Source organism: Colias eurytheme, chromosome 2 (genome assembly GCF_061535395.1).
Source record: "Colias eurytheme isolate Ceu_HAF_F1 chromosome 2, ilColEury1 Martin Lab GWU primary, whole genome shotgun sequence".
In the NCBI taxonomy this organism is placed as follows: Eukaryota; Metazoa; Arthropoda; class Insecta; order Lepidoptera; family Pieridae; genus Colias; species Colias eurytheme.
The window spans coordinates 10,980,011-11,007,572 of NC_142981.1; the positions used below are offsets into that span (position 1 = coordinate 10,980,011).

The following is a 27,562-nucleotide window of genomic DNA, read 5'->3' on the forward strand; positions in this document are numbered from 1 at the left end:
GCAAAAACACATGTTTGATCAAAAGTTTTACCAACAACAACGAATTAAAATAACGAATATAATAAAAGTTTGAATCACAGAATTTTATTGAAAATAAAAATGGTAAAGCAGTGTGGAGGATTTACCTATATATCTTCATCTATCAATGTATAACAGTGTGAAAATGGTCAACATTTGATACTTTTGGCGTGATTATACATTCAAGAAATATCTCTGGATGCTATCTTTCAACTACACTACAGATTTTAATTTTTTAAATAGAGAGTGTGGTTTTATAGAAAACTTTTATTATTACCTACCTAACTAATTAAGATTTAGACAAAGCGGAAAAAAATTCATCATTCGAAGTCGTGAATGGAAAGCTAGTTGTAACAAAATGTAGATTACAATTAATAAGGCTCTTTTTGTTGTGTTGTTTCAACATTTGGCTTGGTCCAAATTGGGAATTGAAAAAGTGCTCAATGTGGTTGTAATAAAGTTTATTTTCAAAAATTTAAGTTTATTCTACAGTAGAACAAGCGACGTATGAGCCGATAGCACAGGCACTCTCTCCTCGAACTAATCGTATGTATCCTTGCTCGCCCCAAATCGTGTCCCAGGAGTTTTTGATTATCCAGTAGTTATCGTGACCATCTAGGAAGAAAAAAGTATAGGAGTTTATAACCTTTATACATTAAGTTTTAGGTGATTCTATAGCTATTAAAATGCATTTATTAGATAACAATTAAGCGCGTCACACACGGTGAAGATACTATAATATTTTACCTTAAGATACTGTAATATAAAATATTATAAAATATAACAGTATCTTCACCGTGTTTGACGCGCTTAAAGCGCGTCACACACGGTGAAGATACTATAATATTTTATCTTAAGATACTGTTATATTTTATATTACAGTATCTTAACGCATCCGGTATCAGCGTTCGGACCATCATTTTTCTTTTTGTCATTGCGTACTAAGACTCCTATAGAACCGCCATCCTGTTACAAATGACGCGAAATTTTGTAGGTCACCGTGTGTGACGCGCTTTAGTCATTATTATCTACGCACGCTAAAGTAAACGTCTAATATCTGTAGAGCAAGCAGGGTTAACCTCGTACCGACCTATAAGTTAGCCTTTAGTTTATTGATTTGAATTCGAGTAAACGATAAGAATCATTGACTAAAAGCCAAACAACAATCCAAGTTATAAATGACAAATAACACACTAAATACAAAGTTCGATTCATTGAAATTAAGGTTGAAATGTTGGTTGAAATACACAATTCTCTCTAGCATCAGTACTTTTAATTTAGTTTTATTATTACCATTTCCATAGCCAACTAAAAGTGTAGCATGGTTGTGCTGATTACACGGAGAGGAAGGTCTAAAAACACCTCCAGTATAAGCTTTAAATTGATCATCTACACATAGAGCTGTAAAAGAAACATTCATGTTAATGCCAAATTAATATTAAAATATTTTTGAACTAGGTACAAAATACGGCCCCCAATGCATAGGAACCATAAGTTCCCAGAAGGAAACTTTTTAACGATTTGAATTTATTTAAGTAGATATTGCCAAAGGATTTAAAAATGCGTCCTTATATTGATCATCACAATTGGTCCTGGCTACAACTCTATAACAGCATATGTAAGTCCACGCTTATTATTTCAAAAGAATCATACACGCTGATAACGGTCCATGACTGGCCAACGCTTCTTTCAGATCATCTTCATCAGAAACACTTATTTGACTGCCACCAGTTACTTTAACAGCTATTTTATCCTTTTGAGTTCTGCATTGTGCTTTCTCATTTTCGTAAGGATAATCTTCCTCTCGCATAGATCCTCCTTGATCAGCTAAAGCCCTGAAATATTTAAGGGCCCAAAATAAAGACGTAGTGAAATTATTTCCCGTCATAATTATTCATTCATTAATTAGTTTTGCTTACTGATAAACATCATGGGTAACTCCTCCTCTTTCACAGTTTCCCTGAGATACGCAGTCTAAACCTTGCTGAACAGATAAACTAAAAGCTTGCGTATTATGTTTTTTTGCGTATTGACCTTCTACGTTACCAGATAACAACAAGATTTTTATACTTAACATTACCTCACAATTATGGCAATGGCTCGAATTAAAAAACATACATGAATAAATTATATTCTAAAATTATAATATTACCAATAGCACTAAAAACAAAGCAACTTCCGCAGGATTTTTGATATTTGACTGAAGAAACATATCCAGAGTCTCGCCAATCTAAAGTATCAGGTGCCTCTATTCCAGCTGTTGGTTTGTACACAATTCCCTCCCCAGTAATATTCATAGCATTAAAACCCAAATAAAATTGAGAAAACTCTTCAAAAGTCAAGTCAGTAAATGCATTAATTCCAAACATTTTGGTGCCCCTTTCTTTATTCCATTCGTTAATGTTCTCTAGATTTTGCTTGAAAACTTCGAAGTGATAATCGATTCTATCATCGTATTGTTTTCCATATTTCTGGATGAACTGGTTAAATATTGCTTTAGCATTATTTAAATCATAATAATCTTGGTCCAAGAGACTGTAATCTGATGTGAAAACTTCAGAAGCAGATATGGACAATATTATACAAAATAAAAGAAACATTATGGTGGTATTGTGAATAATTTATTTTTCCCTTTCTTTATATAACATTAGAAACAGTAAATTCTATACATAATAGAATTAAAACATCGCTAAATATGTCACCGCATATTTGTGAAATCATCACAATGTAGTGTATGTGAAAAGTAGGTATGTCTTTATCATTTTAATGGTTTGTTTTATTATTATAATACCTCGATGTTTCTAAGCGCATTCTTCTTATCAAGTTTTTCTTTACATTATAGTCAGCAAAAGAGCGAGTACGTGGATCACCTGATGGCATTGCCACGGCTCATGAACATCAGAGCCGGAAGTTCTGTGCAGAGGCCAAAGTAGGGGTTAAAGAAAGAATTGATGAGTGAAGTAAAGGAAAGAGTTGGGAAGGGTAAGGAAAAGCGTTATACAGTAACATTTGCATGTTACTATTTTAGGTCAATTTTCTGGTTGGGTGTGTTATCTTCTCCGGTACGAGTCGGCCAAGTATGCTCGAATTAATGACTAGCATTCACTACACGCACCGCAGAGCAGTGGTGGCTCAGTGGTGAGACCTCGGACTTCGAATCGATAAGTCCGGGGTTCGAGACCGGGCGAGCGCGCAGGAAATAAATTGATTTTTCAATTTATCTGCGCATGTTGTAACATCACCACTGCTCGAACGGTGAAGGAAAACATCGTGAGGAAACCGACATGTCGAAGAATCAAAAGTTCGACGATATGTGTCATCCGCCAACCCGCACTTGGCCAGCGTGGTGGATTATGGCCTGTACCCTCATAGGAGGCCCGTGTCCCAGCAGTGGGAACATATATGGGCTGATGATGATGATGATGATGATGATGACACGCACCGCAAGCCGAGTTCTGAACCGAGCCCCGAACCGTACTACCTGTGGACAAATCCGTCATCGTGCACACACTCAGCGACACAGAATAGGTCGTCTTCGTCTTCAAACTGTTTCACTTTTCCTCACGTGATTTTTCATTCATTTTTTATTAAAACATGATGTAAATGAGTATTTAATTAAGATTCAATATTAGATTAGATGCCATTGGTAAAACGAATACACGGAGAATGTTGAAAATAATTATTATTTTCCTTCAACTTACTAAACATTTCTTATGTGAAATTATAATAAAAATCATTAATTGCAGTCATTAATTTATTACTTGTAAAAGCTTTATCCCCACGTAGCTAATAAATATTTTGGGACAAAACTGTGTTCTTAATTGAACAATTGTGTCTAAATACTAATAAAGGTGCGTTCAGATACAATAATTAAATAAATTGGGATTCTTCTTGTTTGTTTTTTTACCTGGTGTGATTGATTTATTCTAAATAAAATTCTGATTTAGGAAAAATCATGTTGACTGACTGACATTTAGCAACTTTTGCTATGTCTAAAACGATATATTAAACCATCTGATTGAACGAGAAATTTTATGAAACAACCAGCATATGCAAAGGAAAAAGAATTTGCTATGAATACAGCGAATTCTAATATGACATCAAGCGTGAAAGTTACCTTAGCAATTATATATACAGGTAACGAAAAAACGAAACTAGAGGTGAAATAAAAAAAAATACTTATACTTGCAAGAAACTTTATTTTGATAGGTTATTTCAAACTTTGCTATTGCCGAAAATAAGAAAGACATTTAATATAAAGCATTGATTTCAAGTAAGAGATAGAAGACACCGATATAACCTTTATGAAGTCGTTTTAATATATCCGATTGGCTATTCTACAGTGGAACAAGCGACGTAATTGCCGATAGCACAAGCACCTTCTCCTCGAACTATTTTTATGTATCCTCGCTCGCCCCAATCTGCGCCCCACGAGTTTTTGATGATCCAGTAGTTTTGGCGCCCATCTGGTGAATTAAAAAAAAATACTTGAGTTCGAAATTGTTGATTATACCACACTTTATTCGGATACCAAGTTAGTATTTTTTACTACAGTTGTATTACTTATTTTATATCACGTGGGTGCGTATTCGTAGAATTAGGTTAGTTATATATAGTAAATAATTTTATTATTATTAATAATAAATTATAAAAAAAAACTGGATTTACACTTCGTAACTTTAATTGAATCTGTTATAAAACGGTAGGTATATAATAAATAACATAGTTACCATTTCCATAACCGACCAAAAGGGTACCATGATTGTATTGAGTACACGGAGAGGAAGGTCTAAAAACACCTCCAGAGTACGAATAGAATTGATTGTCAACACAAATAGCTGCAATAAAATACTTCTTTTTAGTAAAAAATAAAAAAAAACCAGTGAAAATATATAAAAAAATTAGAATCAGAATTCCAGTGCGGCTCATTTAATTTTTTGCCTTTTTTATGTCCACATTCACATTTAAATATTCGATAGTTTTGATATAATGTTTACGGTATCTGGTGACTGCTTCACTACTCTTTGTATGCTCGGTGCTCCGCCATAAAAAAACGGATCTGCCACAACAACCTTACATCATCGCAAATATAAGGCACCAAAAATATATCACATAGTATGAGAATAATTCTGAATAGTATTCTAAGCCAATTCTCAAAGCATACCTATTGTTAAAGGCCCATGACTAGCCAAAGCGTCTTTAAGCTGATCTTCTCCATTTACAAACAGCTGTCCGCCACCCGTTACTTTCACGACAATTTTGTCTCTCCGAGTCCTACATTGGCCTTTCTTATTTTCGTAAGGATAATCCTCTTCTCGCATAGATCCTCCTTGTTCAGCTAATGCCCTGAAATATCAAGTCTCAATAAATCTAAATTAAGAGAGATCTAAAGTTCATATTCTTTAATTATTAACACTCCATATTAAGTGCGTTATAAACTTACTTGAACACATATTGAGGAACTCCTCCTTGTATACAGTTGCCCTGAGGCTCGCAGTCCATACCTTGCTGAACAGATAGACTGATAGCTCGTGTATTATGATTTTTTGCGTACTGGCCTTCTATGTTACCTGTTAAAAAATAACTATGATGTTAAATCACACTTTTATATCGTTATAGGAACCTATCTTTCCGCTCGCGGCTTCGCCCGCGTTTTCAAAGAAAAACCCGCATAGTTCCCGTTCCCGTGGGATTTACGGGATAAAACCTATCCTATATGTTAATCCAAGTTACCATCTATATGTGTGCTAAATTTCATTGTAATCGGTTCAGTAGTATTTGCGTGAAAGAGTAACAAACATACGCACACACATCCATCCTCTGATCGAATAGGATAGGATAGGATTTTTGTAATAAAATATAGTATAACCATACCAATAGCACTAAACGCATAGCAACTTCCGCAGGATTGTTGGTTTTTAACAGGACTAACATATCCAGAATCACGCCAATCCAAAGAATTCGGTGCCTCTACTCCCGTTGGTTTATACACAATTCCTTCTTCAGATATATTTTTAGTATTAAAACCCAAATAAAATTGGGAAAACTCTTTAAAAGTCAGATCAGTAAATGCATTAATTCCAAACATCTTGCTGCCTTTTTCTTCATTCCATTTGTTTATGTTCTCTAGATTGTGTTTGAAAACTTCGAAGTGATAATCGATTCTATCATCGTATTGTTTTCCATATTTCTGGATGAACTGGTTAAATATCGCTTTAGCATTATTTAAATCGTAATAATCTTGGTCCAAGAGATTGTAATCTGAAGTTAAAACTCCAGAACCCAGAATGGACAGTATACAAAATGAATGAAACATTGTTACCACTCAACTGTTGCATAATTCCTCTTTAGTTTTCTTTATATAACATTTATGAGCTTCATAAAAATTAAAATTTGCTAAATATTAGATAACCACCGCATATTTGTAAAATAATGCAGCGTATATGGAAAGAATGTGTGTTTATCTTGTTAAGGATATTTTTTTTGTTTCTTGAATACTTCTATTGTATGCAACTTCTTTGTTGTTAACCACAATATTTAGTTCACAAAAATTGTATGTCAAATGCTGTTACAGAGAGAAAAATCAATTTCTTTTGTCTTTTGAATGAACGACTAAAATATAATAGAGATTACAGATTGAGTTTTGCGCGAGTTTTGCGTTTTAATAAGCGTTATCGAAATCGCATCAAAAGTGAAAGTTTTTTAAAGACAAATAGAAGTTTTTATGGGTCGATAAGACTGTTGAACAATAAAGAGAATGCGAAATTCTCTTGCCACTATAACAATAAATACTAAAAACAGAATAAAATAAATATTTAAGGGGGCTTCCATACAAGAAACGTGATTTTTGTGCTCATATTCACTGAACCTTTGGGTCTAAATCAATAAATATTCAAGATATCAAAGTGATTTAAAATAACAAGTTTTTCTTAGATATGATCAGTGATATCGGCGGACTTTATCGAGGGCGGCTGAACAAAAAAATTAAACGAGGTTTGTTTTTATTTTAAATATTATTAATATGTACCATTATATGTATTGCGATTAAATGGGTTTGTTAACTTAAAGAAAAAAAGACGTGTGGCACTCGGGGACTGACGCGGTAAAGCATGCTACACCTCCGTGTCCGTCGGAGTGGGGAGCGTGAGGTTTTTTCGTTATGGAATTTCTGGATTCGGTCCCCGCGCTCAAGGCCCGCGATAGAAGCTATGCAATAGCTTAAAAATGCTCATATTATGAAAAAAAAAAGCTTAGTGTCGCGAGACCGTAATGCACTCATACTTTTTACCCTTTTTACCCTTACACGGTACATAATACGGTACTAATAAGCATATTTTATCCAGCTTTTAGATGCGATAGACATTTGCTTGATATTTTTTGTATACCTAATGGGATCCTAGAAAGTAAATGGATATCTATCTTAAACGTTTGATTGTATTGAAACTTCAATAATTAGGTATAATAAAATTATATTATATTTATTATATTATTTATAATTATATTATATTAAAAATGGTTAATGAAACACAAAAACAGTTTACTCAACGTGTATTAATAAATTTCATGAAACTGGTCATTCATAACGAATTCCAGCTGTTTATTTAAGCCAAAGTCGCTGATCTAGTGGTAAAATATTATAAAGCATTTTATAATTCACAGAGCAAAAGAATTTCTATCAATACTGAAAATTCTAGTTTCGGCATCTAGTCTTTATCTCATAAAAGGTAAAAATGCAGGTAGAAAAAAATAAGTTATAGTAATGCATGAAAGATATTTTATTAATTATTATTTTGTGTATAATAATTCAAAAGGCTATTTATTCTACAGTAGAACAAGCGACATATGATGGTATATTAGCAGCCCTTTGCCCTCGGACTATTTTGATGTAACCTTGGTCTCCCCAACCTGCGCCCCAGGAATTCTTGATTATCCAATAGTCATCGCTACCATCTGATGAAAAAAAAATGTGTCTTATACAAAATATAATCTAAGAAGTCGGTTAAAATACGCAAATAGATCTAATATTTAACGAACTATCGCACATCGCTATCGTAATGAATCTCACCCAAAAAGTGATAAAAAAATATAGTAAAGAAGCATACTAAATACTACACTTTCTATACTAATTATATGAAGCTGAAAATTAAGTTTGTATGGACACAGTAATCTCAGGACTACTAGACCGATTTCAAAAATTATTTCATGATTCTTTACATGATCTGAATGTTATTGGCTGTACATGTACCATGGGCAAAACACGGCGAACCAGTAGTATATAATATAAAGCTAAATAATTACCATTTCCATATCCAACCAACAGGACAGCATGATTGGATCGATAACACGGAGTGGAGGGTTTAAAAACACCTCCACGATACGCTTTAAATTGCTGGTCAACGCAGAGAGCTGCAACATACATTTTTTTAAGAGTTAAAAATTATTAATCTGTTATATTCATTTTAAATTTAGATATACTAGATTTCTGTAATTGTAATTAATGTCAGCCTATAGAGTGATGGGTAATGAGCAACAAACATAATATTTACGTTCACATTTTACAAGTTCGAAATATCAAAAGGCTTCTTTTAATTCGGCCAGATGTTTAATAAACGTCTTAAGCGCGTCACACACGGTGAAGATACTATAATATTTTATGTTAAGATTCCCTTATATAAAACGTTATAGTATCTTAAGGTATCCGGAATCCGGACCCGAAATTTTGTGGGTCATTTGTAACAGGATGGCGGTTCTACAGGGGTCTTAGTACGCAATGACAAAAAGAAAAATGATGGTCAGAACGCTGATACCGGATACCTTAAGATACTATAACGTTTTATATTAGAGAATCTTAACATAAAATATTATAGTATCTTCATCGTGTGTGATGCGCATTAAAGTATCACACCGATAGATAAGGGTCCACGATTAGCCACAGCATCTTTAAGATCATCATCGCCAGATACACCAAGCGGACTGCCACCAGTTACTCTTGCTACTATTCTATCTCTCTGCGTCCTACATTGGCCCTTTACAGCTTCATAAGGATAATCTTCTTCACGCATAGATCCTCCTTGTTCAGCTAAAGCCCTAAAAAATAGATTCTCTTAGTCCCAATTAAAAATAAAGCATGAAATATTTTTCTCTAAATTATAAATACTTCATTAGTTAGAATTATATAGTGGGTACTTACTGAAATACATTGTGCGGAATTCCTCCATTTTTACAATTACCCTGCGGTTCGCAGTCAAAACCTTGCTGAACGGACAGACTAATCGCTTGTGTATTATGATTTTTTGCGTATTGGCCTTCAACATTACCTGATAATAAAAAAAAATATCTTTTTTTATTCTATCAAACATTATCCATAACAGGTGCAAGTTATTCTTTCGTCTTGTACATGTAAGAAGATAAAAAAATTCATACCAGTAGCACTAAATGCAAAGCAAGACCCGCAATGTTGTTGATTTTTAACAGGACTAACATATCCAGAGTCACGCCAATCCAAAGCATCCGGTGCCTTAATTCCACTTGGCTTATATACAACCACATCATCAGTAATATTGTTAGCATTAAAACCCAAATAAAATTGAGAAAATTCTTCAAAAGTCAAATCAGTAAATGCGTTAATTCCAAACATTTTGGTTCCCTTTTCTTCATTCCACTCGTTTATGTCCTGTAGATTTTGTTTGAAAACTTCGAAGCGATATTCGATTCTATCATCGTATTGTTTTTCATATTTTTGAATAAATTGGTTAAATAATTCTTTAGCATTATTTAAATCATAATAATCTTGGTCCAAGAGACTGTAATCCGAAGTAAATACTTCAGAAGTCAAAGTAGACAGAATACAAAATAAGAGAAACATTGCTGCTACACAACTGTGAATAATTTCTTTTTACTTTCTTTTATAATAATTATCGCCATAAAAGTAATATTCCAACAATGATAAATATGAAAAAGCACATATTTATAAATGGTATGGAAAGAATCTATTTTGATTTATTCTTTTCATGATAAAATGTTATTATATAAAATTTTCCATATTATAATTTTGCAGCAGGTATACGTAAGTTTATTTTTTTTTCGACCGCCTCCTTGGTACAGTGGTTGACGCGTGAGCGTAGAACCGAGGGGTCCTGGGTTCGATGCCCGGTGGAGACGAAGAAAAAAAAAATGTCTCGGTCTGGCAGGACACAGAAGGCTGATCACCTACTTGTCCCTAAAGAAAATCGATCAGTGAAACAGATGTATGAATAATGCATCTGCCCCTTACCCCACTACGGGGACACGGGACTTCACCATATGTAAGTTTATTACTCAAGAGGTAAATATCGATTATGTTATTACAAAGCCATGTCATGTTCAAAATTATTTTTTTCTCACAAATACATAATTTAGAGAAAATCTCATTCAACAAAATGCAAAACAATGAAATGGGCACTATCACTTTTTTCATATCTCATGGCTTAACATGTCGACCGTTTAGATATTTTATGCTAATAAACAATTGAATCGATGAATGAATACTCTTTATTCTACATTTATAGCAATATACTTGTTGTGTTGTGTATGTACAATGTACATGATTGCGATAGCTACGTATAGTAGAGCTGTACAAAGAGCGGCTTTATCGCTCGTAAGCGATTTCTTCCAAGCGACTCGATAAAGATAAACATAGTAAGCAAATTAAAGAGCAGAGTATGTAATAAAAGGAAATAATAAAGAGTATACCTACATGGAGAAAGAGTATACATATTGTAATGAATGAAATTAAATTGAAATATTTTCAGTAGAAAATATCAAAATTTTATAGGGTTATCTAAAAGTTAAAAACATGACAATAAAACTCTACAGATCATAGAGTTAGTTTTAAAGCATATATTATTTTGGTATTCTTGCTAATAAAATTATAAGATTGTTTCCTGAATCCAAATATGGCGTCTTACTCCTTTATCATTAAAAGTAAGTTATTAAAGGATGGTAAATTAATTATAATTAGGGTAAGTACTTATTTTATTTTTTCGCTTAAATAATGTAACAATTATATAATCGTGTGTAATTTTTATGTTAAGCAATCTCAGTCACGCATAATGTAACCTTCGACCATTGGGTCATCCAATGGGATGTATTCGCTATGAAATAACTTCAGCTATACATTTTTGTACGCCGCCGGTGACCGGTCGTACTGGAAATCCTTGAGGGAGGCCTTTGTCCAGCAGTGGACGTCCCACGGCTAAAGCGACGAAAAGTTTAAACATTAACAGGGTTTAGAGGTCGGTTTAAAATAACTGAATAAGACTTAGCAAATAACTGCTACGAGATAACACATAAAAAACAACGAAAAGATTATTTGAGACTAGCTTTCCACCCGCGGCTTCGCCCGCTTTGTCTAAAAACTAATAAATTATATACTTAAACCTTCCTCTTGAATCACTCTATCTATTACAAAAAACCGCATCAAAATCCGTTGCGTAGTTTTAAAGATTTAAGCATACATAGGGACATAGGAATAGAAAAAGCGGCTTTGTTTTATACTATGTAGTGATGTATCTAACTACCTATTTGTTTAATTCTTTCATAAACTTTGTACAATAATTACAATAAATATGTATAGAGGGAGAAAGGAAACATTATTAATTCAACCAAAAATGTTAATAAAACTGAAACAGGATTTATTTAATTCATTTATTCTTTATTACTTTTACGTGATAATGTAACACTACCAAATTACAGCGATTCGAAGCGATTTCTTCCAGACAACCAGCTATTCAACAGTCGCGCTAGCTGCATAATCTCCAATGTTACACGCATGCTGCCCCATCACCATGCGGTAGTAGCCCTGGTCACCCCACGTGGTGCCCCAGGAGTTCTTCAAGAGCCAATAGTCGTCTATACCATCTGGAAGAGAAAATTAATTATAGTGATATATTTTCTTATTTAATATTGACTGCTAAAGCTGCTTAAGGAAATCTTTTTTTTTAATTTATTTTGGGATTTCGTACAATAAGATGTCAATCCCATTCTAACTTAAAATTTGAAAGTGTTATTAGATAATTTATTGCCATTTTTTGTTCTCGACTAAATAATTAATACACGCTAAACACATTTTTTCGACTGTAAGTTTCATAATCTTTATATTTTGAAACCAGATTGTAACTTATTATTTTATACTTTTATTTAATGACTGTGTTTACCGTTTCCATATCCAATGAGAAGAACAGCATGCAGATCTTCTTGACAAGAAGTCATGGGTTTAAAGACGGATTTCCCTCGCAAAAGCATGAATTCTCGGTTTACCCCTATGACTGCAACAATTTTTTTTAGATTAATTACTTACTTACTTACTTACTTACTAGAGTGGCGCAGGGACCCAAAGTGAGTCTTGGCCTCCGATAATTAGATTAATTAATTAAAATAATATCTACAAAAAGCCTCTCACATTCTTCTTACACATTTAAACATTTAATAATAAATTTTCACAGTTACAACATCTCACAGAGCAGTTTTCGGAACCATTGTTGTTTTATAAATTTTTTTCAGAAGCAATGCGAATAATGTTCACATAAATTGAAAATTCAGGATTCTTTATAAACTCATCTTATGTGTATATTCACCGAGCCAATAACTACTTATTTAATTTGTGGCAATATTATATTATCGTTGTAAAGTTTTTTAACAAGACCTACCAACTGAAAGCGGTCCGTATTGAACCAACGCGTCCTTTAAACCAGCTTCATCTGATATCTGCAGTTGTTGACCACCTGTAACCCTGGCTGCTATTCTGCTTCCATCTACTCTGCATTGACCTTGAACACCTGCATACGGATATTCCTCTTCTCTCATAGACCCACCTTCCGCAGCCAGACTACTGTTATGTGTGTTTAATATAAAATTAGTATTTAATTAAGGAATGTTGTCATTCATTGTTTTTGTTTCTACTTATGAAATTTGGTATTAATTCGTTCGGTAATTTACATCCACATAACTGATCGAAATTCATCATGACTAACAAGTTTTATCACAGAGATAAGCAGCATTATTTCCAAATACTTAAAGGAAACTCACTCACACACACCACACATACACACACACACACACTTACTTGAAAACATTGTGCGGCCAGCCCCCATAACAACCATGACTTGTACGATCACAGTCTACTATTTGCTGTTCAGACAAACTGATCGCTTTAGTGTTGTGAACTTTGGCATATTGTCCTTCAATGTTACCTGAAAAAGGATGTATATTTTACACCTCTATAAATGATGTATATGTTTCATCTCTAGAATCGCTCTACACAAGATAATTTAATAATATTTCGTGCTCACCGATAGAACTAAACGCATAACAGGATCCACAGCGTTTTTGGTCTTTAATTTCAGTCACATATCCGATTTTTCGATAATCTAATGAATCTGGTAGTTTCAATCCAGAAGGTACATATTTAACTGCATTTTCATAAGTTATATTGCCTCTTATACCCAAATAATAATCAGAAAATTCTTTGAACGTTAAATCAGTGAATTGTGTTATTCCGTATGATTTAACATTACTTTTTTCATTTAACTCGTTGATTTTTGCCAAATTCTGTTTAAACAATTCGAAACGATAATCGCTTTTGTCATTTTCATTATCTTTGTTGAATTTTCTATTGAATTGTTCAAAAATTGCCTCAGCGTTGTTTAAATCATGATAATCTTGATCCAATAAATCAAATTCTGAAGTTAAAACTTCAGCAGTAAATACAGTAAGTACACATATAATAGAGAACATTGTTATGCTTTTCTAATTTCATTTTGAGTGTTCTTTATATATGTTTGTATCAGTAATTTTTAGAATGTCTGGTTGAGTGACAGTTTAAGAATTCATGTAAAATATGTTTCGAGTTATCTAATATGAAAATTATTTTAATATTTGGCATTTAACATTTGAATACCAGTAAATTGTTAAATAATTTTCATTCCGATGTTATCGCCTTTTTAATAGGATTTTTGAGCAAAAGTGTAACAATTTTTACAGTTCTTAATTATGTTCTACAGAGAAACACCCGTCAATAAATACTATTTCACTGAAATTAGCGTTGTCTTTCTTTCTTTGCTTATACCCTCAACGGTGAAGCCGATTAGCAAGTTTTTGAATTAGCAAGTATACTTTTAAATTTATTTTATCATATTAAGCCAGATTCTGTTATTCTGTGAGTAGATATATGCATTCTATTATAATAATTATTACCTACGCACATGATTATCAATGAAACTTAAAAAATTATTGATGCAACTTTAGGAAACAGGTAGATAAAATTTGCTTAGAAGTGAAAGTTGGTTGTTAAAATAAATTAGTAAAGATAAAGATAATAGTTGAATAGAACATTTTTTGTTTCAAAGCAATGTACTCATTATCGCGTCTTTTCATTTTCTGTATACTTGTTTGATGACTATAGATGACATTAAGAGTAAAAAGATTGTTGAAAAGAAAAAAATGCTAATAATTATAACTAACTTTCACGTTAATTTATTTTATTTATACTTTTTTAAATCATTTTTTTCCTTTTTTTAGAATCATATTACTCAGATAGAAGATATTATAAAGTCTATGAAGGTATATTAATAAAAGCCATTCGCTGCATTAATATTATTTTTTAATTAGTAAAAATTAAGTTCTTTATTAACATTTCAGACATTTATTTCCTTGTGACCTCCGCTAGTGCGACATAAGACCCTATATTGCAAACCCCGAAGCCCCGTAGCAGCCGCATGTACCCCTTGTCCCCCCACATCGTCCCCCAGGAGTTCTTGATGATCCAGTAATCGTCATTCTCTGGAATGAATATAGCCGAAGTTTTGAGATTCGTGGTTTTTATGACGGATTTTATGCTCAACGGTTGTTGTCAAATGGTTGTCTTAAATTGTGCGATGATATAAGTTCAGTACTCATTAAAGTTATCAAATAATAAAGTACTATTCTTATCAAGCTTATATACTCAACACTCTATAGAATACTCTAGCCTATATCTAGAAAATAACTGATTTCATTTAGGGCTGATTTTTCAATGCTTGGTTAAAACTTATCCGCCCAATAAAGTATTACACGATAATATTAAAATGTCACGTAAACTGTCAAATACGGGCAATTAGAATACGTTTTTAAAATGGTAGTTTTATACATTATTCGACGAATAAGTTTTAACCAAGAATTGAAAAATCAGCCCTTAGTAGAATACATTATGTACATTGATTATTCCTGAAAAAGATACGTCGACATAAAAGTCGACGCTGAATCAGATGCTGATAGGAAATCTGCCCATTACAATATCCATTATCCATCCCGCAAAATAGAAACGGAGCTTTATATATTATAATCTTAGATCATTATTGATCTAAGATTATAATAGTGCAAAATTTATTTGTCTTAATATTTAAAGGTATATTATAAATCTCGTGTCACAATGTTTGTCCTCAATGGACTCCTAAACCACTAAACCGATTATAATAAAATTCGAACACCATGTGCAGTTTGATCCAACTTGAGAGATAGGATAGTTTTAACATGTAGGTACCACGGGCGAAGCCGGGGCGGACCGCTAGTAAAGATTATAAAAATTCTCACAATCGAAACGTAAGGCCAATCCAACAGAGGTCACTTGCAATACCATTTTCAAGACTATATCGACATTATAAATAGTAATATAAGTATAAAAAAAAACTAATATACCTTGTCCATAACCAACCAATAGTACCGCGTGGTTGTTGGGTGCATTACCACAGTCAACAGGTCTGTAAACCCGCCCAACTTTAATGTGCGTCATTCTATGTGTGAAAAGCATTGCTGAAATATGTTTTAAATTTGTTAGGATAATATCAATACTTGAGGAACCTTATAATAATATTTTTAAAGTGTGAAACAGTGTCCAAAAACTGCTTAATGCTAATAATTATGTTAAAACATTTATAGTGATTTTTTTATTATGTTTTTCATGATCAATAATGACATATTAACTTTCTTTTAGCTTTCGATTAACTACTGATGAAAATTATTACTTTTCCTCTTTTTAACTGTAATGAAGGTCTAAAATATTTACCAATTGAAAGTGGTCCATAACTAGCCACAGCCTCTTTCAAGTCTTCTTCGTCTAAATCTTTAAACACCGTGTATCTATTCACTTTTAATACTGTTTTCCTGTCATTTGTTTTGCAGAAGCCCTGACGCTGTACGTATGGATAGTCTCTCGCAAGCATCACGCCTTCCTGAAGCGAACTATATAATAATATTTTAATTATTAATTTGATTTATAAGATTAGATTATAAATAAAAAAATAAATAAGAATGAATTATTTTCGTGTTATGTGCATTGACATTGAGCGAGCGAGTGTTCATTCCAACCCCATTAATCATTATGTCAAATTCGAGCATTCTTTCGTTGTTCTAAGTGCGTTCGAAAATATTCTATGCAATGTTCTAATACAAAACAACACTGAATACGAGTTTTTGTTTACACTAAATGATCACGAAAGAATGCTCTTGCTCTAGCTCTATGTTCGTTTGATGTAAATGCACTGTTAGAGGTCTGACAAATAAGACAAGTTGACAATCGAATAATTTTTTTTTTCATAAACAATATTAACATTAAATCTCAAACTCTCGTTAAAGAAATATAGTAAGTCGGATGCTACAACAAAACCATATAAATAGACGAACAATAAAAACCATTATGTAGAGTATGATCTCAAACTTATATCTAGAAAATAAATGACTTCATTTATGTTTTATTTCCCAATTTTATTATTAACCTTTTGAAGTGAATCTTCGTTAGGCGCGTTGAAAGAAAAAATTCAAGGTCGCGTCATGGCAATGCTGTCACGTCATGGCGTAAGGCGACGATTTTGGTATCTTTGAATATAAAAAAAAAGTTTAAGTTCTAACACGTGTGCTCGGCACTTTCTTTTTTATTCATAAAAAGAAAGTGCTTCAAGATTAGGAGAGTCTACACAAATTGAGTTGCCTCGTGAAGCTTGCTGCGCGAAGCAGCTCGGTCCGTGTGTACGTGGCTCAACCGAGGAAAATAACTATTTACCTCTTATAACGCCTTCTATTAACAACTCCTTGGCACTAAACTACCTGAATACATTATGAGGATATCCACCGTTGCAACCAAAGTCTTCATCATCACAGTCAAGTGCTTGCTGCTCAGAGAGAATTAACGGCTTTGTATGATACTTCATTGCATAACGGCTCTCAATGTGGGCTATAAAAGTTAAATACATTTATTATCTTAGGAGTGTATAACTTTTTGCGTTCTAAATACTGATTATATATTAACACTAGCTTTCCGCCCGCGGCTTCGCCCGCGTTCTCAAAGAAAAACCCGCATAGTTCCCGTTCCCGTGGGATTTCCGGGATAAAACCTATGCTATGTGTTTATCCAAGTTACCCTCTATATGTGTGCTAAATTTCATGCAAATACATCCAAGGAATAAAAAGTTTCATACAAACTTCTATCCCCTATTTTACCCCTTTAGGGGATGAATTTTCTAAAATCATTTCTTAGGGGACGCCTACGTTATGACATCTACCTGCATGCCAAATTTCAGCCCGATACGTCCAGCGGTTTGGGCTGTGCGTTGATAGATCACTATATCAGTCACCTTTGAGTTTTATATATATATATATATATAGATTTCAATGATTAACAGCTACTTAATGTTTTCTAAGATAGGTTAAAAGTATCTTGGACTGAAGTGTAGAATGATTTGCTTATATTATGTTTCATCATTTATTATTTAATCATATTATGTATGATATGATATTATGACTCTGGTAGAGATGAATTAATATCTATATTAGCTAGTACCATCTTTACTAAAAAGAATATTATCTTTATTGTATTTAAACATACTTAATTATTAAATGGATTTGATACACCATCCCGTTTAAATGTACAGATTAAATTTATATTTACCTATAGCACTAAAAGCATAACAGGATCCACATTTACTTTGTTGTTTTACCGGTGAAACAACGCCATGTTTACGCCAATCCACATCTTCAGGGGCTTTATAGAACATATTACTCTTAAACTGAACTGTTTCCACATTACTGATGTTGCCGTTGAAACCGAAATACTTGTCTGAGATCTCTTCAAAGGTAAGGTCTGAAAATTCTTGCAAACCGTACGTTCCTGGGTCTTCAGTATTCCATTCATTTAATTTCTTTAACGTATCTTTAAATACGTTTATGCGATAGTAATATTCTTCTAGTGTATATATTTTCTCATATTTGTCGATAAACTGTTCAAAAATAGATGCTACATTATCAACTTCGAAATAATCTTGATTCAATAAATTGTAATTTGCTAACACTCCTGGCGAAACCAGTGTAAATAATAACAATATGGAAAACATTATGATAATGATTGGACGCGACATGCCTTGGCTTTTTCTTTATATACCATTGAAGAAATTTCGATTGTTTACATAAAATGTATTGATAAGTTAAGAATGCTATGCTTTTCATGTTGTATAACGCATATAAAAGTATTTATTTGCACGTGTTACACCAACGAATTTGTGGCATTTCTATGAAAATGTAAATAATACCTATGCATCGAAAAAATTTTGGTTATTCTCGGCTTGCATCTAAAACAATAAACATGCTTACTTTATTACTTTTAAAGGAATTTATTTCTCTATCTGTATGTTTGCCCATCTTTCATAGATCTCTGGAACCATAATATACCATATAACCATAATAATTTTTTATTTGTTTGAGAAATTATGTTGACAGCGGCCACTACTACTAGATAATAATAATATTATTTATCTAGTTATCAGAATATTTGGCAAACTAATGGTTATTTTTTAAAAATCGGTGCATGATTTGTTTCTATTTGATAAATAAAACCTGATGAACGGTAAAGATCACAGCCAAATATACATAAATTTTCACGTTATATGGTATCTAGGGTATAACTGTAGCTACATATTACAAAAACCATAACTATAAAATAAGCGGTGGGTAGTTAGGTAGGTACTTTTAGTTTTATTATTTCCAATTATTACAAAATGCAAAATTTTAACAGTTTTGAAACTCAGTATTTTAAACTCTACGGTTATAAAGAAATTACGATTTTTAAAGGCACTAAGATAAGAGATTATAAAACAATCTGGCCTCACAATCTATGATAAAATTTATCATGTTCCATTGCAATAAGTGTTCGTTGTTGTTCCTAGCTAGAATATTGTTCCTATTCTATGATTTAAATTTCAAATGAAGTTTAACTGTGTATCATTAATATGATTATATTTTGCTATCAGTCATTATTTGAGCATCGTAAAGCAATAAACCTATCTCTATGTACTTTAAATAATAAAACAAACACGAGCAATTTTTAAACACTTTTATTTTACTTCTACTCAAAATTACAGGCACAAAATATTTCCAAAACACAAAATAGTCGAATTTTCTTTAATTCTAACTCCGTATTCTCTAATCTTCATTCTGTTTAATCAACTTCAGCCATAGCAGCATACCGTCCTATATAGCACGCTTCAGTTCCCCTCACTATACGCATGTACCCTCTATCAGCCCAATGCGTGCCCCAGGAGTTCTTTATTATCCAGTAGTCGTCGTCGTTATCTATAAAATATATTATTTTTACATAAGAATAAGATGTTTTATACCTAAGAAACAGTTAGTACAATAAGATACTTTTTTTCGAATATAATTTTACATGATTAAAAATTATAGCCTGTCTGTCTGTTTAGTCTTCGTATCAACTTGTAGTTTTACTTGGGAAGACGTGCTTTAAAAATTCGAGTCACAGGCAATCTGCACAATATGACTGTCCTTATCCAAAGAACTTTTGGACACACACACAGTATCAGGAACCAAAACGCTAACGTGCCAATTCAAGCTTAGCCGGCGTAGTGTATTTTGGCCAAAACTTCTATACAAAGATAGTGTACGAGAAGCTAGTGAACAAATATGAGCTAATGATGATGTTGAGTCACCAAGGCTGTTGTTTTTTTTATTTATTAAAACTATAACCCATTATATAAATAAATAAATTGGGATACTCTTCACCTCTTCCATATCCAACTATGAGAACAGCGTGGTTGACATAATTTTCCGTACAGTCGTCGTCAGCGGGCTTGTAAACTTTTCCTGTTGTTATGTGACGCATTTTTTCCGTGAATAACATACCTAGAAAACTTACAAAATTAATATCAAACATTATTAAAATAAAAATACACCAATAAAAAGAGTGAGTTGTTCAACACAAACATTTGTACTTATTTTTCTATGAAACAAATACTTTTCAGTCCTTATACAATAGTATTCAAATACCAATTGATATAGGCCCCTGGTTTGCTACTGCGTCTTTCAAATCCTCTTCTGAGATATCAAAAAAGTGTTTGCCTCCCGTCACATTGACTGCAATTTTGCTATTGTCAATCATGCAGTCTCCTTGCTTGTTTTCGTAAGGATAATCATCCGCTCGCATCAAGCCCTTTTCTTTTAAGTAGCTAAAACGATTTAAATATAGTATTTATTTCGCACTTTCAATTCTATGAATTAAAAATGTAGAGACTATAACACTGTGCTACAACGCCTTTACTACAGCGACTTTTTTATAAATAAGTGAAAAATATCCTAATCGAAAGACACAGTGAAGTTAAATCAGTAGGCAAACTGCGCCCTGGCTAGTATAGTGGGAGTCCGTCATAGTTCCGATCCTGGATATGCATATACACATTCCCTACTATATTATATAAACTAATATCAGAATTTGCAAATGATGGATACAATTAACTAGTTACGAGAATTTTTATTACAATACATAGTACAGATTACCTTATATTACTCTATGCATCATACTAAGCGTTGAACGCATACTATGTTATTCTTTAATCTTACACATATAGATAATAAATTCAATTTTTATGTAATGCAAAATATATTACTTGAAGACTTGGTGAGGGAGTCCTCCGAAACAGCCCCCATCATACGGATCACAGTCGAGTACTTGCTGTTCTGATAAACTAATCGCTGTTGTATTGTGCTTTTTGGCGTATATTCCTTCAATGTGACCTGTAAAAATCGTTAAATTAGCTATTTTAAAATTTGAGGATTAAGAAGAAACTTATTTTGATGTTACTTATAAACTAATATTCTTAGCAAATATTACGATCATGGTGTTTACAAAAAAATGCCATAGTAAGTACTTGCCAGCGAATCGAATTGACTATTTTACTCAAACAATTTGACCAATCATGTTGTATATACCTATCAATTCACAACAAACAGTATAAAATCTATAAGTGATATAATAAATATAGTTCTGTCCAATTTATTTAATAACATTACTTACCAACAGCACTAAAAATATAACAAGAGCCGCAGGTAAACTGGCTTTTTACTGGTGTAACGTAGCCAAAATCTCTCCAATCTATATATTTAGGTGTTTCACCGCATCCTTTCCTCTGATATTTAGGTGCTCCATCACTTGTTTTAGTATCCAAATGAATATTAAATCCCATATACGTTCTAGATACTTCTTCAAATGTCAGGTCAGAAAACCCGTTTATTCCATACATTCCTGGATTTTCTTTGTTCCATTTATTAAGATTTAGCAAGGTCTCCTTAAAAACACCTAAGCGGTAATTATATTCTGTTGGTGAGTATTTCTTTTGGTACCTTTCGATAAACTGTTCAAAGATTGCGGATATTTTTTCGATATTATAATGATCTTGCTCCAGTAATTCATATTTAGACCAAACTTCTGCCGTGAATGTCAATGAGAGGAATAATATTAAAAACATCTTCGTGATAGTTCAAACGTCAGTAAGTAAAGTTATAACAGTACATTTTAATTTATAACATTTTATAGAAATTTCGAACGTTCCTGTACTAACGATAAACATGGAATGTTAACATTGCTTAGAAATAATGAACATTAAATTATTTATCATAATAGCGATAAAACTAAATTTGATTAGTTATTTATTTTTCTTTAAAAATGTCTTTACGTGTAATAAAGACCTAATATTAAACTGAACTTACTTTTGCCAACAAGGCACTACCACAGTTTACTAAATGGCAATACTTTGTTTTGACATTGATTAATCTACAATTAAAATATCATTACAATTTACATTTATGGACAAAACAAATACGAAGAAGAGGTAAAAATTAAAAATATAATAAAAATCAAACAGATGTTTATTAATTCTATTGAAATAGATATCTCAGATTATAATAGATACTAACAATAAATAATTATTCGACGTCCGCCATAGCAACGTAAGAGCCAATATCACAAGCACCAATGCCCCGCCTCAAACGCATGTAACCTCTATCACACCAATTACGACCCCAGGAATTCTTTATGATCCAATAATCTTCATCATTGTCTGAAATACACATTTGCACAAATATAATTATTCCCTTCATAATACTAAGATACGACTACCACCAGACGGAAGATAATGGTGAAGGTATGCAAAAAAATGCCAGCGAAATGAGTTAAAACGTAAAGGTGACTGACTGATCTGACGCACAGCTCAAACTATTGGATAAATCGGGCTAAAATTTGGTAAAAAGATAATTAAAACATATAATGTGTAAACAAAGTTACCTCTTCCATATCCCACTAATAATACTGCATGCTTTCCAATATCTTTGCCGCCATAAGGTGTAAAAACCTTACTAGACTTGAACTCTCTAAATTCTTCTGTGATGTTAAGAGCTAAAAATCAATAGAAGTTATATTTAAAGCACCATGTATTCTTACCTATATTAAGACAATATGTCAGCATATTAAAATTTTAAAAATAATACATGACCGAATTGGAAGGTTGCATAGGTAAATTAGCTTCATAGCTCTCGTACGTTTGCTGGTTTGCTTTTTAAAATCACAAATTTCACAAACAAAGCTAAAAAATATTATAGTCTTATACTATCTGATGATATTTATAATAAACTAGGTTTCCGCCCGCGGCTTCGCCCGCGCAGTTAAAGAAAACCCTGCATAGTTCCCGTTCCCGTGCGATTTCCGGGATTGCGTCATTTTCCCGGGATAAAAAGTAGCCTATGTCCTTTCTCGGGTATCAAAATATCTCCATACCAAATTTCATCAAAATTGGTTCAGTAGTTTAGGCGTGATTGAGTAACAGACAGACAGACAGATTTACTTTCGCATTTATCTTATATATAAAAATGAATCGCAAAATGTGTTGGTAAGCGCATAACTCGAGAACGGCTGAACCGATTTCGATAATTCTTTTTTTATTATATTCCTTGAAGTACGAGGATGGTTCTTATGTAGAGAAAACGTAAATATTATGTACCACGGGCGAAGCCGGGGCGGACCGCTAGTACCTAATATTAGTATGGATATTCATCAGTGGTTGATACATACCAATTGACAGAGGTCCGTAAGTAGCTACTGCGTATTTAAGCAAATCTTCACTTAGGGATCCTGCGAAGTTGAGCCCGTTAACTTTAACAACTATTTCGCTTCTATTCAGTCTACAATATAACTTTTCGTGGACGTATGTATATCTTTGCTGTGGCATTAAACCTCCTTGTAAAGCTAAAGAACTGAAATGTTAGTGTTAATTTATACGATGATGAAAAATTTAATAAATAAATTAAATACTTAACGACATTTTTAATTAATAAAACGTATAAACTAGTTACATGATCACGTTGCTTGGTAGTCCACCTGTACATCCACAATCGAAGTGATCACAATCAAGAGCCTGTTGTTCGGATAGAATAACCTGATTAGAATGGTGCTTCATCGCAAATTGACTTTCAATGTGTGCTAAAAACATAAAATCATTATTGATATTACAAAGTGTAATAATTTTGACATCACAGACCACAGAGCTCGAAAACTTTCACATGTCTGAAAATTAAAGTTCATACCAACAGCACTGAAAACATAACAAGAACCACAAGTGTGTTGATGCTTGACAGGAGTAACTACGCCTTCGTCTCGCCAATCCAAGAATTCTGGGATTCCAGATCTTCCTATTTCATCTTTTTCCAAATCTACAGCATCACTACTAAAATTTCCTTCAATCCCCAGATACTTTTGGGAAAACTCCTCATTCGTAAGATCCGAGAACTCGTTCAAGCCATACATTCCTGGATTTTTTTCGTTCCATTCGTTGATTTTGCTCAATCTGTGTTTGAAAAGCTCTAAACGATGTGCGTATTCGTCGTCATCGTATTCCTTGTTATATTTATCCATATACTCTTGGAATATGTATTCAACGTAATCTAAGTCATAATAATTTTGATCTAGAAAATAATACTTTGTGAAGACTTCGGTAGATAAAGCGAAGATTAGAAGTAGTATACGAAACATTGTGAATAGTTGATCAAATCACTTCCTGATGTTATAGAGTATTGTATATAGCTTATATACTAGGAAAAATATTTAGCTAACGCGCATAAAAAGGATAATGACAATTTTGGTATGGCACAGTTGTACAATGACGTCAATGAAAATTATATGTCGATGACGATTAAGGTATGCAATACCGTGTAATGGACCATATACATTAAGATAGACTTTTATAGTAAATTTTTGACCATTATAAATATCAAGTTATAATTGGGCTTCATTTGAATGCTGTAGATGAATTAAGAATATATAAATAAATCAAGGACCGGTCATAAAAATTTAACAAAGTTATAATAGGTAATTAAGTTTTAAAGGCTGTAAGGTTTGTATAGAATATAAACACAAAACATTTTGGGTGATTTATTTAAATTGAATTAGTTACTTACATTATCTATTAATTTTGTCATATTATATTGAAGTAATGTACCTACTTAATACAATAACATTATAAAGTAACCCTTAAAAGCAATAAAAATAATATAAAATAAAGACATTCCATGCACAATTCATAAAATAAATCTTGAATAAATAGTTTTCATATTATGGAGGATCCTACGATATGAACGACGATGTTAAGGTAAGACATTTATGTTAAGATGTTAGAAATTTTAAAATAACTATTTTCCATAATACATATTGCAAATATTGAGTAACAGTTACAATAATTGAAAAACTTGTGTAAGGGACGAATATATTTACTAAGTATATCGAAATTTTCTATTTCGACAGTTAAAGAAGTACACAATCGATCAAGCAAGTATTTTATTTATATTTAAAAAAATTCAACTGATTTGTGGAAGGCTAATCAGAAGGCCAATATTACAGGCTTTAGAACCTCTGATTATACGCATGTAGCCCCTATCGCCCCAGTGCGTTCCCCAGGAGTTCTTTAGGATCCAGTAATCATCGTCGTTTTCTGTAAAAACAAGATTTGATGTACACAATTTTAATATTAATCATAGTTTATTTAACTATTTATTTTTCTATCATTATCATTGAGGACTTTCAATAAAATGGTGAATCGTGGAATAGTATCGATCAATAAAATGAAAAAGAATTTTTAAGCTTGAAAAATATGTTTACTGGTTTCATTTTTACCATTTCGTTGTGTCGCCTTATTAGCGTGAAAGACCGAAAAATAAATATGTTTGCAAAATATAATATACTTAGCTACCTCTTCCATATCCCACTATGAGTACCTCCGCGTTAAATGCATATTTATGTTTTTGGCAATCGTCAGGCTTGTAAACTTTTCCAGTTTTTATGTGTCTCATCTTTTCAGTAAAAATTATACCTAGAATATTAAATAAATATATTTTTACCAATGAACCAGTTAAATGAACATTTACTGTCTTACCACAAAATACTTTAGACAGGTTTAACTTTAAGTGCGTGTTCTCTTGTCGTATTTCACATAGACATTAGACAGCTATTAAAGTGTTTTTAAAATCCCTGGTTTAAAGTAAGATTGTGTTTAAATTATTTTGTGGCAATACCATTATTATTTAAATAAAAAATTCTACTTGTCGTTAAAGGTCCAACTTCAGCTACAAACATCGTCATAATATCTTCGGGCATTCTGAAGGCCATTAAAGCTTTGCTGACATTAACAACCGATTTACTTTCCTCAAACATGCAGTCACCTGTTTTTGCTTCATATGGATAATCCATTTCTCGCATTAAGCCCTTTTGCTTTTTAACTGACCTAAAACCAATTAAGTATTTATTTTCATTATAAATTATAATCTTAATTAATATTCACTTGGTGATTCTTATTTCTCTTATCTGTTCAAGACGACTTTAATTCTATATCTACGTTATACATTGTTCTATTGTAAATACAATGAAATCTTCTTCTTTAATAAGGCCACTTAATTTTTCCATCATCATAATGCTTTAAATAAAATACAAAAAACCTAAACAGATTACCCATCAAAACCGTAGCTTTTGAATGTATATGTACAGACAGACATAAAATTTTACACTTTCTCGAATAAAAGTTAAAACTTTATTATTTAATGTAGTAGTTAATAGTTACGCCATTGCATAAACTGCCAATCCACCGTAGCATCCACCGTCGTAAGTATCGCAATCTAATATTTGTTGTACAGAGAGACTTATTGCTGTTGTATTGTGCTTTAATGCGTATTGACCTTCTATGCTACCTGCAAAATATTAAAAAAAAACAGTTTACTCGTCATCACATTATCAGTCTATTATGTTCCCACTGTTGGAGCACGGGCCTCCCTTAAGTAATCAAGCCGTAATCCACTACGCTGGCCAAGTGCGGGTTGGCAGATGCCACATATCGTCGAACTTTTGATTCTTCGACATGTCAGCTACTTCACGACGTTGTCCTTCACCGATCAAACGTTCGATTTGAAGGTTCTGCAAAACATTAGTGTGCCAAAATATCTAGTAATCACTTACCAATAGCACTGAAAGCATACGTTGAACGGCAGTTTAACTTTGCTCTTACTGGCGTTACTGCGCCGTAGTCTCGCCAATCAATATGTGTTATATTACGCTCGTTAATAAAACGATTCACATCTATTGGCATTTTTATTTCTTCCACATTGTTATCGCTAGGAATGTTACTTGCATAACGGAGTGGGCCAAGGTGTTTTTGGACAAATTCGTCTTCAGTAAGATCAGTAAATTCATTATCACCATAAACCCCAGGATCATTTTTGTTCCATTTATTTAATTTTATCAAATTCTCCTTTAATACATCTCTTCGAAGCTTATATTCCTCACCTACATACTGTTTGCCATATTTATCGATATATTGCTTAAATATATCATCAATTTTATCAATATCATAATAGTCTTGATTCAATAAATTATACTTCACAGCAAAACTTTCGCAAATAAACGCAAATGATATGAAAATAAGGAGAATCATTTTCATAACGTGTTCTTTAATTAAGTAATATGTGGTAATAGTTTGCTTGTGGTTATCATTTATTTATAAGCTTATAGACATTTCAGTTGTTTACATAAAAGTTAGAGATAAGTTTGGAATGACATATTTTCTACGATATTTCAAGTATTATTTTTACATTTTATTGAAGCAAATACTTATATTATTTGAACTATAAGTAATCATTATTAGACACAGTTGAAATTGAG

At 32.5% G+C, this 27,562-nt stretch overlaps 6 protein-coding genes across 6 annotated transcripts; all 6 read right to left on the bottom strand.

Moving 5' to 3' along the window:
• Window positions 1–499: 499 nt before the first annotated feature.
• On the bottom strand, window positions 500–1,828 carry LOC149910680 (uncharacterized). Its single transcript, XM_090109609.1, has 3 exons — window positions 1,672–1,828; window positions 1,312–1,419; window positions 500–633 (listed from the first exon to the last, which is right to left on the bottom strand). The coding sequence occupies exons 1-3, from the start codon at window positions 1,826–1,828 to the stop codon at window positions 500–502; spliced, it is 399 nt and encodes a 132-aa protein (XP_089965735.1).
• A 2,522-nt stretch (window positions 1,829–4,350) lies between these two features.
• Window positions 4,351–6,334, bottom strand: LOC149910681 (uncharacterized). Its single transcript, XM_090109619.1, has 5 exons — window positions 5,893–6,334; window positions 5,462–5,588; window positions 5,183–5,364; window positions 4,749–4,856; window positions 4,351–4,484 (listed from the first exon to the last, which is right to left on the bottom strand). Exons 1-5 carry the CDS (start codon window positions 6,332–6,334, stop codon window positions 4,351–4,353), a joined length of 993 nt encoding a protein of 330 aa, XP_089965745.1.
• Window positions 6,335–7,834: 1,500 nt separating this feature from the next.
• On the bottom strand, window positions 7,835–13,791 carry LOC149910682 (uncharacterized). Its single transcript, XM_090109630.1, has 9 exons — window positions 13,347–13,791; window positions 13,121–13,247; window positions 12,705–12,886; window positions 11,784–11,916; window positions 9,442–9,896; window positions 9,209–9,335; window positions 8,924–9,105; window positions 8,317–8,424; window positions 7,835–7,968 (listed from the first exon to the last, which is right to left on the bottom strand). The coding sequence occupies exons 1-9, from the start codon at window positions 13,789–13,791 to the stop codon at window positions 7,835–7,837; spliced, it is 1,893 nt and encodes a 630-aa protein (XP_089965756.1).
• A 907-nt stretch (window positions 13,792–14,698) lies between these two features.
• LOC149910683 (uncharacterized) lies at window positions 14,699–18,416 on the bottom strand. Its single transcript, XM_090111292.1, has 5 exons — window positions 17,975–18,416; window positions 17,134–17,260; window positions 16,097–16,272; window positions 15,730–15,843; window positions 14,699–14,835 (listed from the first exon to the last, which is right to left on the bottom strand). The coding sequence occupies exons 1-5, from the start codon at window positions 18,414–18,416 to the stop codon at window positions 14,699–14,701; spliced, it is 996 nt and encodes a 331-aa protein (XP_089967418.1).
• Window positions 18,417–19,516: 1,100 nt separating this feature from the next.
• LOC149910684 (cathepsin L-like proteinase) lies at window positions 19,517–24,391 on the bottom strand. Its single transcript, XM_090109642.1, has 10 exons — window positions 23,947–24,391; window positions 23,716–23,842; window positions 23,435–23,616; window positions 22,652–22,762; window positions 22,335–22,427; window positions 21,386–21,667; window positions 20,979–21,105; window positions 20,362–20,540; window positions 20,098–20,217; window positions 19,517–19,650 (listed from the first exon to the last, which is right to left on the bottom strand). Exons 1-10 carry the CDS (start codon window positions 24,389–24,391, stop codon window positions 19,517–19,519), a joined length of 1,800 nt encoding a protein of 599 aa, XP_089965768.1.
• Window positions 24,392–25,212: 821 nt separating this feature from the next.
• LOC149910685 (cathepsin L-like proteinase) lies at window positions 25,213–27,341 on the bottom strand. Its single transcript, XM_090109863.1, has 5 exons — window positions 26,861–27,341; window positions 26,469–26,595; window positions 25,954–26,135; window positions 25,605–25,724; window positions 25,213–25,346 (listed from the first exon to the last, which is right to left on the bottom strand). The coding sequence occupies exons 1-5, from the start codon at window positions 27,339–27,341 to the stop codon at window positions 25,213–25,215; spliced, it is 1,044 nt and encodes a 347-aa protein (XP_089965989.1).
• Window positions 27,342–27,562: the final 221 nt, after the last annotated feature.

Coding starts and splice junctions, on each gene's coding strand:
- LOC149910681 (XM_090109619.1), bottom strand. CDS start 6,334: ATGTTTCATTCATTTTGTATACTGTCCATTCTGGGTTCTGGAGTTTTA. Junction 5,589..5,892: donor CTATGCGTTTAGTGCTATTG/GTATGGTTATAC, acceptor ATTTTTTAACAG/GTAACATAGAAGGCCAGTAC. Junction 4,857..5,182: donor TCATGGGCCTTTAACAATAG/GTATGCTTTGAG, acceptor ATTTTATTGCAG/CTATTTGTGTTGACAATCAA.
- LOC149910680 (XM_090109609.1), bottom strand. CDS start 1,828: ATGCGAGAGGAAGATTATCCTTACGAAAATGAGAAAGCACAATGCAGA. Junction 1,420..1,671: donor TCATGGACCGTTATCAGCGT/GTATGATTCTTT, acceptor TTTCTTTTACAG/CTCTATGTGTAGATGATCAA. Junction 634..1,311: donor TTTAGTTGGCTATGGAAATG/GTAATAATAAAA, acceptor TTTTCTTCCTAG/ATGGTCACGATAACTACTGG.
- LOC149910684 (XM_090109642.1), bottom strand. CDS start 24,391: ATGTTTCGTATACTACTTCTAATCTTCGCTTTATCTACCGAAGTCTTC. Junction 21,106..21,385: donor TTATATTTTTAGTGCTGTTG/GTAAGTAATGTT, acceptor CGATTTTTACAG/GTCACATTGAAGGAATATAC. Junction 20,541..20,978: donor CTCCCTCACCAAGTCTTCAA/GTAATATATTTT, acceptor AAATCGTTTTAG/CTACTTAAAAGAAAAGGGCT.
- LOC149910683 (XM_090111292.1), bottom strand. CDS start 18,416: ATGTTTTCCATATTGTTATTATTTACACTGGTTTCGCCAGGAGTGTTA. Junction 15,844..16,096: donor TTATGGACCACTTTCAATTG/GTAAATATTTTA, acceptor AACATATTTCAG/CAATGCTTTTCACACATAGA. Junction 14,836..15,729: donor ATTGGTTGGTTATGGACAAG/GTATATTAGTTT, acceptor TATTCATTCCAG/AGAATGACGATTACTGGATC.
- LOC149910682 (XM_090109630.1), bottom strand. CDS start 13,791: ATGTTCTCTATTATATGTGTACTTACTGTATTTACTGCTGAAGTTTTA. Junction 12,887..13,120: donor TGGCCGCACAATGTTTTCAA/GTAAGTGTGTGT, acceptor CACACATAACAG/TAGTCTGGCTGCGGAAGGTG. Junction 9,897..11,783: donor GCTAGCGCGACTGTTGAATA/GCTGGTTGTCTG, acceptor AATTATTCACAG/TTGTGTAGCAGCAATGTTTC.
- LOC149910685 (XM_090109863.1), bottom strand. CDS start 27,341: ATGAAAATGATTCTCCTTATTTTCATATCATTTGCGTTTATTTGCGAA. Junction 25,725..25,953: donor AGTTGGACCTTTAACGACAA/GTAGAATTTTTT, acceptor TTAATATTCTAG/GTATAATTTTTACTGAAAAG. Junction 25,347..25,604: donor CATAGTGGGATATGGAAGAG/GTAGCTAAGTAT, acceptor TTGTTTTTACAG/AAAACGACGATGATTACTGG.